At 37.5% G+C, this 10,732-nt stretch overlaps 1 protein-coding gene across 3 annotated transcripts in view; it reads right to left on the reverse strand.

The window, feature by feature from the left end:
- Window positions 1-8,644, reverse strand: part of LOC146551603 (uncharacterized) — an 11,230-nt gene extending 2,586 nt beyond the window's left edge. The window contains exons 1-15 of one of the 3 annotated variants that reach the window (XM_085257484.1): window positions 8,433-8,644; window positions 7,331-7,527; window positions 6,319-6,371; window positions 5,036-5,111; window positions 3,355-3,494; window positions 2,993-3,076; window positions 2,843-2,899; window positions 2,525-2,725; window positions 2,132-2,326; window positions 1,597-1,651; window positions 1,410-1,500; window positions 1,179-1,320; window positions 661-765; window positions 367-475; window positions 1-105 (exon numbers count right to left, since the gene is read on the reverse strand). The exon at window positions 1-105 is cut by the window's left edge and continues 124 nt beyond it. In XM_085257484.1, coding sequence (XP_085113610.1) covers window positions 1-105; window positions 367-475; window positions 661-765; window positions 1,179-1,320; window positions 1,410-1,500; window positions 1,597-1,651; window positions 2,132-2,326; window positions 2,525-2,725; window positions 2,843-2,899; window positions 2,993-3,076; window positions 3,355-3,494; window positions 5,036-5,111; window positions 6,319-6,371; window positions 7,331-7,409 — 1,492 coding nt within the window. In that variant the 5' untranslated portion in view covers window positions 7,410-7,527; window positions 8,433-8,644. Of the gene's footprint in view, window positions 106-366; window positions 476-660; window positions 766-1,178; window positions 1,321-1,409; window positions 1,501-1,596; window positions 1,652-2,131; window positions 2,327-2,524; window positions 2,726-2,842; window positions 2,900-2,992; window positions 3,077-3,354; window positions 3,495-5,035; window positions 5,112-6,318; window positions 6,372-6,631; window positions 6,798-7,330; window positions 7,528-8,432 lie in introns of those variants that run through there. The other 2 variants (XM_085257487.1, XM_085257485.1) reach the window with 2 other exon arrangements.
- Between the last annotated feature and the right edge of the window lie 2,088 nt (window positions 8,645-10,732).

Below are 10,732 nucleotides of genomic sequence, written 5' to 3' on the forward strand. Positions count from 1 at the left end.
CCACATCGTCATCATTATCATCATCATCGTCATCATCACCGTCATCATCTTTCAGCCCTGCTGGTGGGTCTGCTGTCTCTTTGCTGGTGGCAGGAGCTGTGCAGACTGAACAAACAGTACAGTCATGTTCACACTTGACTGGAATTTATATATTTTTGTGATTTAACACAAAATCACAAGTGGTGACAACACTGTTCTTTTAGATGAGGTGTAGATTTGCTCTTTTTTTTTTTAACACAAAAGCAATTTTCACAAATCGACTAACCCTACTCAATCATGGCAAAGAATGTAGTCTTAACAGTGCCGACTGTTGTAGTGCAGTCTTTATATACCAGGACGCTGTTGTTGTTACAACATTTTATTTACCTCCAGGACCTGTGTTACTCTCACTGGCAAACAGAGCTTCCACAGCTTCCTCTAGTGTACCGTGAGTTTTCAGGGCTTCAGAGCTCACTGCCCAGCTGAAGCCCATTTCCTGAAATCATACAAACATACAGACATTAAAGCCACAAATGATTACTTTATTAGCCCAACACATACACACCGACAGGTGACACTGGTGTATCCCAAAAAGAGCTTTTCATATGAATCTGTGGGAGGGAAACCAATGAATCAGACTTTTGTTTTGTCTCATTTCCATTTTTGCAAAGCGTCTCCTACCATGAGGTGCAGCGTCTGTGCTCGTTTCAGCTCCTGTGCGGCTTCAGCACTTGTACTTTCCAGCCTCAGGACCTCTTTGTAAATCAGTGAGGCTTCGTAGTATCTCTGGGAGAATCAATGTTAGGATGTGAAATTAGTTGGGGAATTTACAACAAGTTGTAGGATTGCGTTATTACACAAACAAAACCGCCAAGTCTTCAGTTTTTAAACGAGCATGCTTAAAGAGGTTCTGATTCAGCCACACGGCATTTTGGAGGATGCAGTCTGTTACTGTTTAATAGCACCGGGCTCTTCACACAGGGACTCCTGTTATGCTGGTAATGAGGGAATGCTAAATAACAGAAAACACCAGAGTATGATGCAATGCAGCACAAGCAAGTATCTGCAGTTCCTCTATTGTTCCACAGAAGTATGTTAATCCCCAGAGATCTCAGTGTCAAAATGCCCATCTAAATCATATTTACAGCTGCAACAAAAAACCCCAGCAAAATATAAGCTGTGTTAACTGGATAACTTACCTTAAGACCACAGAGAGCTTTCCCTTTCCTAAATAAACCTTTTATCCAGTTTGGTTCCATGGAGAGTGCAACGTCAGCATCCGTGAGAGCACTTTCATATTGCTGTAGTCTTTCAAAACAGAGGGACCGATTTCCAAATAACCTGAAACACAGCGAACAAACATTTATGGCCATTAGCAGTTAACAGCTCCTGGTAGTTCTAATGATGTCAATTTAAGTCAATGTTCTTACTTAAATTCCTTTGGGTTGAATTTAATAGCCTCAGTGAAACATTTTACTGCCTTCTCGTACTGCCCAGAGGCAGCCAAACGATTCCCCATGTCTGGAAAAGAGAAAAAAAACTGTTGTATCCTGTTTGTATTTTGACTTTTTTTTAACATAAGGCTCTCAATGATGATGGATGGAAAATGTCACTTACTGGCAAAATCAATGCTTTTCTTTGCATACTCCTCTAATATGGGATCCATTGATTTCTGTATAGAAACCCCCCCAAAAAAGTCTGGTTGATGAATAATATTTTCAAAGTCGTACTTTGAATTGAAAAACAAACACATTTGCGTTGTGGTTGCTAGTAAAAGCTAACAAAAGCTTCTGAGGGTTGAGGTAGGAGCGCAGAGGGTTTTGCAGCATGCTTACACATCACATTAGATAATGGTTAGAGGGATATTCTCTGGGTCAAAGGGAGTCCGAACAGAATGTCCCAAACTACAATCAGTGATATTAAAATGATCAAGGCTAAGCAGGGGGTGTTTTTGTGTCTGTCTTTGTGATTCCAGGAAAAAGGAGCAGATAGGAGGTCGATTTCAAACTGCCAAAGCAAATTAAATCCTTTAAAACGACAGATATTTCTCCTGTACTTCCTTCTAAAAAAAAACTTTGAACACAACATTCAGCAATTTGGGAGCAACAGACTTTAGTCTTGACCTATAAGAATATGTTTTCAAGATTCCCACCTCTTTACTGGTTTCAGCTTTCTCTTTCTTTCTAACTTCAGGTTCCTCAGTGATATTTGGATTTTCCACTTCAGGCTGTTGAACTGCAGATAATTTACTTTCCGCCTTTTTTCCTCCTTTTTTCTGTTTCTGAATCCACGTCTCCTCAGGCGCCGATTCAGCAGAAGCAGCATATGAATTATTGAAATCCAAATCCTACGGAGGATAAAACAAGGTGGTTGTTTTGGGGATAATCATCCGAAAGGTGCTCTTGTGAAAAGACTGTCATTTAAAATACGCATGAAAAATAGTGTTACATATTTGCATATAATCTGATACTGTTAAAGCTCTACCACTTAAAAGAAAAGGTTGCCTTTCTGTTCCAAAAAACTGAAATTTACAACTCTGACAGACCTTTTGCTCCTCTTCCTCGTTCTCATTCATCTTCACAAGATTTTTTTCTGCAGTATCAGCACCAGTCTTATCACATCTGGCTGCCTCAGTTGCCTTTTGAGTTTTATCGCTTCGTGAGGATCCAGTTGTTTCTGCATTACTTTCAATTATAGTCTCATCATCTTCTTTTTCAGAGGAATCTGACTTGCCTTGTTCTTCCTCCTGAAATAACATAAACAGCATTACAAACAATCAGAGCAGCTTTAAAAATACCTTTCTGTCTGGATTTTCCACTCTGACACTTGCATGTACACACAACAAGGATAAAAATAGACTCACAGCTGAACCGTCTTTAACTGCACTCTCCTTTTCTAGCCGCTTCTTTTCTTTTTTACGCTGCAACAAAAGACGGAAAATTCTGGTAAAAAAAAAAAGCAAAACGCCAGCATTGCTAGAACGTTAAATCCTAATAAGTATGCATATGCAGACCATTTTTTTACGCTTGTTCTTCTTAGTTTTCTCCTTACGCCTTTCCTCTTCTTCTATTAACTCCTTTGCAATTCTATCAGCTTCCTGGTGAAAAAAAAAAAGGCAGTGTCAACTAACGTTCCAATAAATTCCCAAAAAAGATTAAAATCTGACAGAGTGCACACAAGATAAATTGCTTTGGATAAAATTACCATTTTAAAAGATAAATATAATACTGCTTAAAGTTTTTTCAATGCTTTGGTTTATTCCCCACAGAGTACGTGAGTCAGAGAGAAAGATATGTCCTATTACAAACCAGACACAAATATTAAAGAGATCGTTCCTTGTTTCATTTCCCAACAAGTGCAATAAAAGGGCAATACCTCATCAGTGAGCTGTTTTATTTGCGGATGTGGTTCTAAAGTCCTGTTAGCGGCCCTGCGTTGATAATAACGATCGTCGTCGTCGTCGTCATCATCTGAATAAACGAGATCTTCCTCCAAAGGATTTAAAAAATTTAAACCTGCAAGTTATAAAAGACAAATACAAAAACGTGATCGTCACTCCACGATAACACAATGCAAAGATCACACCAAATTCCCTGCTGTTTAATCACGAAAGTGGTGAAAAGAACCACAAAAAAAACACAACACCTGGGAACAAGTAAATAACAACATTTTTAAGTAAATGAACTAAATCAAATCAACTACTACAGCTTTTTAAAGAAAGTTCCTCCTCACTGTTACTAAAGTGTCATAAGCATCTGCTTGTTACACTCAATACATACATGAAATAAGTGTTATCAGTTTAGTTGGATTTCTTGTGGCTATAACAGAGGTGGGAGATATACAGCAGCTTTAGAATTAAATAACAACATTTCAAGAACATTTGCAATAATTAGATTTTGGCTGTTGTGGGAAATATCTGTTATCTGTTAACACTGTTTTGCTGATGCTTGCAGCTTGGACACAATAAGTGTAAATATAGGTAAGTTTCCATCAGTCTTTTCTAATGAGCAACTGTCACTGATGACATGCATCCTAATTTGAACTGAATCTACTGAAATAAGGTCCCACGGGTGCCAGCAGCATTATGATGCAATAACAGTGACACAGCATAATTCTGATGCAAGTGCATCAGAATTCATTTCCCTACAAATTAAGTATAAAATAACTGCTTAACACTTTCAGCTCTTGAGCAGCCTGCACAATTGCACAGAACACAAGTTTAAAAAAAAAAACAAAAGAACTCAAAAACAATTCCTACCTGGGATGTAAACAGCTGCTTAAAACCCTGCTTTACCACCATGTAGCCATGTCAGAAAATTTCCATCCAACAATTGCTCTTCCTGTCACATGGAGCACAACTAGCAATTGCTCCAACCAAGCTTGGTGGGCTCATTTTCTTACATTTGGGCCACACATCACTGCCAGCACCTCCTCCTTCATAACCTGGTTATCAATGTTGGGAGTTTGCCTGAAGTGGTGAAACAAGTTTGTTGTTTCCACCTTTAGCAGGAGCATTTTTTCTGTATATTAAGTCTTGTGCTTTAATGGAGCGCACTGAAGTAGCTCCCTTTTAAACTGCTAAATCCTCGTAGGAGTCTGATCCACGGCTCTGCCTCTCAGGCATAACTGTGCTCGTCTCATTGTTGTCCACTTAACAGATGGCGTTGCTATATCAACAAATTTGTGATATGACAATTTTATATCACGTAAAAATTTATACTGGTATTACGGTAGGCAATATAATAGGCACAGTGCTAGTCTGTAGTTGTGGATTTGCTGCAAGTGGCTCAAGAAGATGTATGTCTGATATCCCTTCCCATTCCTTCTGTTTCCTTACTCTTCCAAATGTATGCTCAGTGTTTCCTCCCTCCTCTATTTAACCTTAGATTATTCAACACTGCACTTGCATCAAAGCAGACAAATTTAGCAGACAGTTTATATAAAAAGGAAAAAAACAACAACAGCTGAGCAGCAATGCTTAAAACTACAAGCCTATACTAAAGCTTGATTTCCTCTTTAACATAACTTGTAACAGCAGTTTCAGAGAATGCTTTACCAAAAAAGCCAGGCCGGATATCATTCAGGAAATTGCCAGAAGGAGCTCGTCCACTCAGGTAATCTACCATTGATTCCTATAAAGAAAGAAAAAAAGAAACAAATAGTTAGCATCCAACATATTTACATGTTTAAAAAATGAATCTGCTGTAAAATAAACTACAACTGGTTTGGTTTGTAATTAATAGTTTCAGTATTTTTAAAGCAGAACTGCAGCCTGCATTTCACAGGTTCTTGCTTCTTGCAATCAAATGTTTGCTGGTTGGATTCCTCTGTTGTTATCACATGAATATCTTTCATCCTTTTATACATGAAGGGGGTCGGAAGTTCAGAAAATGCTAACAGGTTTGTGTGTAGAGAGTTATTAAATTACTGTGACATTATATGAATAATTTCCTTTGATACTAATTTGTCTCTAGAATTAGGATATTTATTCTCCTGTTGATTGACTAATTGATAATGATTAAACAAGTCATGTCTCAAATATGATGACTTCCAGCGTTCCTTCGTTTTATGTCATTATGAGTTTACTACCCCAGCTTCTTTTTCATTAGTACATCTTATCTTCACCAGCCTGGGACACAAAGCACAATACAAAAGTCTTAAGCCACCCTTCCTTTCTTTATATCAGTGCTTCAGGCTTTCTGAAGGGTCTTTTTTTTAAACATTGGCTTATTTACCACTCTTCCCCCCCCCCCCCTTGTACCAATATTTTTGTTCGTTTACATAAAAATATAAAAAAGAGACACCTAACTCAAGAGACCAGAAACGAGCTGTGGCTGAAGTATACCAAATTACATGAAACGGGACAGAAAAATCATAAAAAAGTATAACAGGAGTTTCTTCAGCAGTGCCTCTATTTGTTTTGGGGCTAAATTTCAGAGAACGGCGCTGGGATTATGTCAAAATTGATGGAATTATGAAGACAGAAAACTACCCTCACATTTTGCTCTACCATGCAAATACCTTCTGGACAGAGTCTCACTAGCAACGTCTTAAGGGTGACATTGCCAGTGTGTTTCAAACAAACACTATCAGTCCACAGTCTGGACCTCAACAGTGTGGGATCATTGTGACAAAGAATGGAACAAAAGCAGCTTGTTAAAGAAATAAAGTAACTCCGAATAAACAGCGTTCGCTGTAAGACTGCAAGCAAGACGTCTGCTTTATTACACGCTGACGAGCCACCATGACCACACCTAACATCATAATAACCTGTTTTTCTACATCTGTGATAACACTGTAATAACAACACAGCAGTTTTATGGCTTTAGTCATACTCACGTGTGTGTGCATTAGTCTCGAGTTTTCTCGAATTCTGGGCATGGCTGTCCCACCTGGCAGGTAGAGAAATGGAAAAATAAACTTCAAACATATATTTAAATACTCAAGGACTAGCATGTAACGTTGGAGAGTTAACATTAAAGGTGGTAAAAACACAGCAGCGTCACCTTCGCGCTGTCTGAAAGCCACAATAATACGTCGTTAGCTGGTAAGCTAAACAGCGACATAAGCTCAAACAAGTCAATTTCTTGGTAAATGAAACTGATGGTCAGGCCTCCCTAATAAGAAATAACTATCACTGCTTTATTCTTACCTTTCACAATCTTTCTAGGCATGTTATTATTTCTGTGAAGTGTCGTCCAGAAGCTGTGTTTATATATATATATATATCGTTGGATAAGCAAATTCTACAGTACAGTGATCCCTGCTTCCTGCTTTCTGCTTGTGGCGTCGGATTTCTTCTTCTGCTGCTCATTTAGCCACCTGCGCTTCTTCTTTGACGTTTTGCGGAAAGCTTTAATCATTAATGTTGTATTACTGCCATCTTGTGGTAGTGGATTTGTGTGTGTGTGTGTGTGTGTGTGTGTGTGTGTGTGTGTGTGTGTGTGTGTGCTGTTTAACTGTGACACTAAATAATATTAGAGAGCTCACGACGTCACAAGCCTCGAAAGACGCAAACACAAACTCATGATTCAGGATATTCTTCTTCAGGTGAGATGTGTGTTCATTTAGTAGTTTATTCCAACCTTTATAAGGATTTGTAAGAAAAATGCATCACTTGCAATGTTTATTGTTGTTCTTTGTTGTCTCCATGGGAAACATGCTTTTCTTTTTCATGTATTATTTATCTATTAATTTCTATGATGTGGAGTTGCTGGTGTGTTTTTGGATCATTGTCTCGCTGTATAAACAGCTTCAGGGCATAGATTACCTGAATAAACACAAAAGGTAATTTGTAAATGTGGATATCATTTATTCAGTTAAAAAAAAAACATTATAAAAATCTACCTACCAAACTTGGTAGTGATAGTGTAATGATCTTGGAGCTGATTTGCTGCTTCAAGGTTACTTGCTATAATTGATGAAACCATGAAGTCTGCTCTCTACCAGAAAATCCTGAGGAAGAATGTCTGGCCATCACTTCATGTCTTGAACTCCAAGAACACGTGTGTTATGCAGCCGGACAATTCTACCTCTGATGAACTCAAACTAGGGCAAAACAAAAACAGAATAAAGGCTTTGAGTGCCTAATCACATTTAGGACTCAAATGCAATTGAAATGCTTTGGCGTGACCTTAAACAGACCGTTCAAACTGAAAAGTTGAATAAAAAATATTTTTGCAAAGAAGAGTGAGCCAAAATTCCTCCACAGTAATGTGAGAGATTCATTGCCACTTGTGGCAAAATTCTTTATGGTACAGTCAGTTTTTAAATGACTTTTTCATACTGGTTTCAATAATTTATTTCCCTTAATAAATGAAATCATTATTTAATAATAGGTTATCATTTGCCTTATATGAACATTTGTTTGATCCTGTGAAATATGACAAATATGCAACAAAATAAGGAACAATTAAGGAGGAACTACTTTTTCACAGCACTATATTCAGTGCTGTGCAAAAATCTTGAGCTACCCCTGATTTCTTCATATTTTGCTAGGAAAATGGGAAATACAGTGATTTACTGAAAATGTAAATCATTGTATTTCTGTGCAAAGCCAGGCCGATTCTAATGAGCTTGAAAGTCAGTCTCTTGGATGACCGCCTTTATTCTTCAATGCAACCTGAACTAGGGCTGCTCAATTAATCGAATTTTAATCACGATTACGATCTGGGCTTTCAACGATCATTAAAAATGACTGAGCCGATTATTGGCCCCTCCCTCATTTATCCGCGACACCTTAAAGGCCAGTGTTCCAGATCTACTGGCGTTTAGATCAACTGGCGTTGGTCGAACAGATGTGTGGCAGTCTTGCGTTTCAGGAGCTCCTACCGACAAACCAGCAAAAAAAAGCCAAATGTGTCATCTGTGACACTTGTGAGGTTGTCTCAAACACACTCCGTCAGTCTTGATGCTGTTGAACAACAAAATGTTTAAAAATGTGGCGAGTTTACCTGGTGATATCCTCGTGCGCCACGCGATCGCGAAAACAGCAAACAAGTAACACCACGCCGTTGTTGTTCACGGGACAGCAAGAGTAAACGATCGGGAGACTCTTGTCGTCGTTATCGTTCCCCTCGCACGGTTTATTTCTCCGAATTCAGCGTTTTTGCTTCACAACTACAGCGAGCAGTTTACTTTGTGCACTAACATGGAGTCGAGTCAACCAGCGCCACCTCTGGCCAAGTGCCACAGCCTACAGCCAGATCAACCTGTGACACACATCTGCACCACGTTTGAATTCGTGTCATGCACATTTGTACCTTTCAATTGTGTCTGTTTGTGCGTCATGCAAATAAACCTTTGGAAAGAATGAAATGATATCATATATTCCTTATTGGCCTACATTTGTACAAAATTCCAAATTATATACACAAAGTCATAGAAATCACCACTCCAATTGGTCATCATGATTTTAATATTCTCTTTTTCCATAACAATGAAATACGCCTTGGACAAATATGACACATCAATATTTCATTAGTGTTGTCACATCACATCCTGTAAGCATCGTCTGTCTGTGTCTTTTCCCTGAAAATGAATATTTCCAGCCAATATAGGCAATTCATCAACATGGCTGGAGTTATATACAGTCTGTATAAGTGTGGTTAATCCAATGAAGATTTGTAAGGAGATGGCAGTTACTGTGAATTCACAGCAGTTACACAGTGATTAGTAATAAACAGCCAGTGAGAGTGAGTGGATATGACTGTTCCCACCACTAACACATGACCATAGGCCACTACTAGATTAACTTGTGACACATCTGCACCTGCTGCTGTGATCACATTGAGTAGAGGCTGAGTGGCTGCACTTACCCCTGGTACATCCAAATCTACCCACAAACATGTTGAAAGATGCAATGCCAGCAATGTGGATTGTCAACACTGAAAACAATCAGTAAGCAAAGACAACAGGGATCAATTTTTTCTGTTTATTTAGCACCCACAACATTTGTAGTCGCCTTCTGCACAGGGGAAGTCCACACACACCGTGTGGTACCACTTTCCACAGAAGGTGCAATCTGCAAGATTGAATGAGATTGTCAGGGTCATTGTCTGACTGTTTATTACTAATCACTGTGTAACTGCTGTACATTCACAGTAACTGCCATCTCCTTATAAATGTTTATTAGATTGACCACACTTATGCAGACTGTATATCACAACCAACTCTAACATGTTTGTTTGCAGAGGGAAGACACAGACAGACTACGCTAACGACATGTGATGTTACAACACTGGTGAAATATTAGTGTGTTCACGACATTTTTCATATGGGCAAAAGTATTGATATCAGGATGGTGATTCTTATGTGTATGTCATTTGGCATTTTGTACAAATGAGCAGCCCTAACCTGAACTCTTAGATAAGCTTTCTAGTCAGATTTTGTATACTTGATTAAAGAAATAGGAACAAATGTTGTGTTTTTGTGACATGATCCTCGTAGCAAATGATAGAGATAAAGATATGATTTAAAATTAGTTCTGTTATGTGTAGACACAACAATGGTTCATCTCTTGAGTTCATCTCTTGAGTTAGGTGCCTTGAATGATTCACAGTGCACTGTTAAGTGGCTTAATAAACAAATAAACAACAAACTTTTTCTCAGAAAATGGTCAAGTATAATAATAACGTGCTATTCTGAAACAAAATGTAAATAAATGGGGGGTTCAAGACTTTTGTGCAGTACTGTAAATAAGTTAGTTTGTATTTTTGTTTTTAGATGCATTCAGAGCAGTGTCCATGTCAGTATGGGTATATATATATATATATATATATATATATATATGTATATATATATATATATATATATATATATATAAAATCAGGTTATGAGTTCAACTGCTCAGTTTTCAAAGAAGCTTAAGTTAAGCAAAAGTTAAATCTACAAGAACAAATCACAATTTTGTTTTAAAAATTAAAATAAATGCACAATAAGATTCACATGTTCACATTAGAAACAATTAAAAAGAAGAGAATCACATACTGACGGGAAAACTCATAATTCCTGAGAAGAAACTCACAAATTGTAGAGGATAAAAAGCAAAAAGTTAAAATAAAATAAAAATTATTTAAAAATTAATTTAAAAATTAAAAAAAATTTAAAAAAAAATGATATTATTGTATTTTTGTGGTAATATTTTGTGCTTTTAATGATTATAGAGTTTTTAGTGATGATATTTGAGTTCTCATTTGTTAAATGAGCTTTTGTTATTTTGTTTTTATTCTGAAATCGGTGACGGAACTTTAAC

This window comes from Mchenga conophoros, linkage group LG19 (genome assembly GCF_057382185.1).
Source record: "Mchenga conophoros isolate Kocher_MC1m ecotype Shallow Benthic linkage group LG19, M_conophoros_male_GT1.1, whole genome shotgun sequence".
Taxonomy (NCBI): domain Eukaryota; kingdom Metazoa; phylum Chordata; class Actinopteri; order Cichliformes; family Cichlidae; genus Mchenga; species Mchenga conophoros.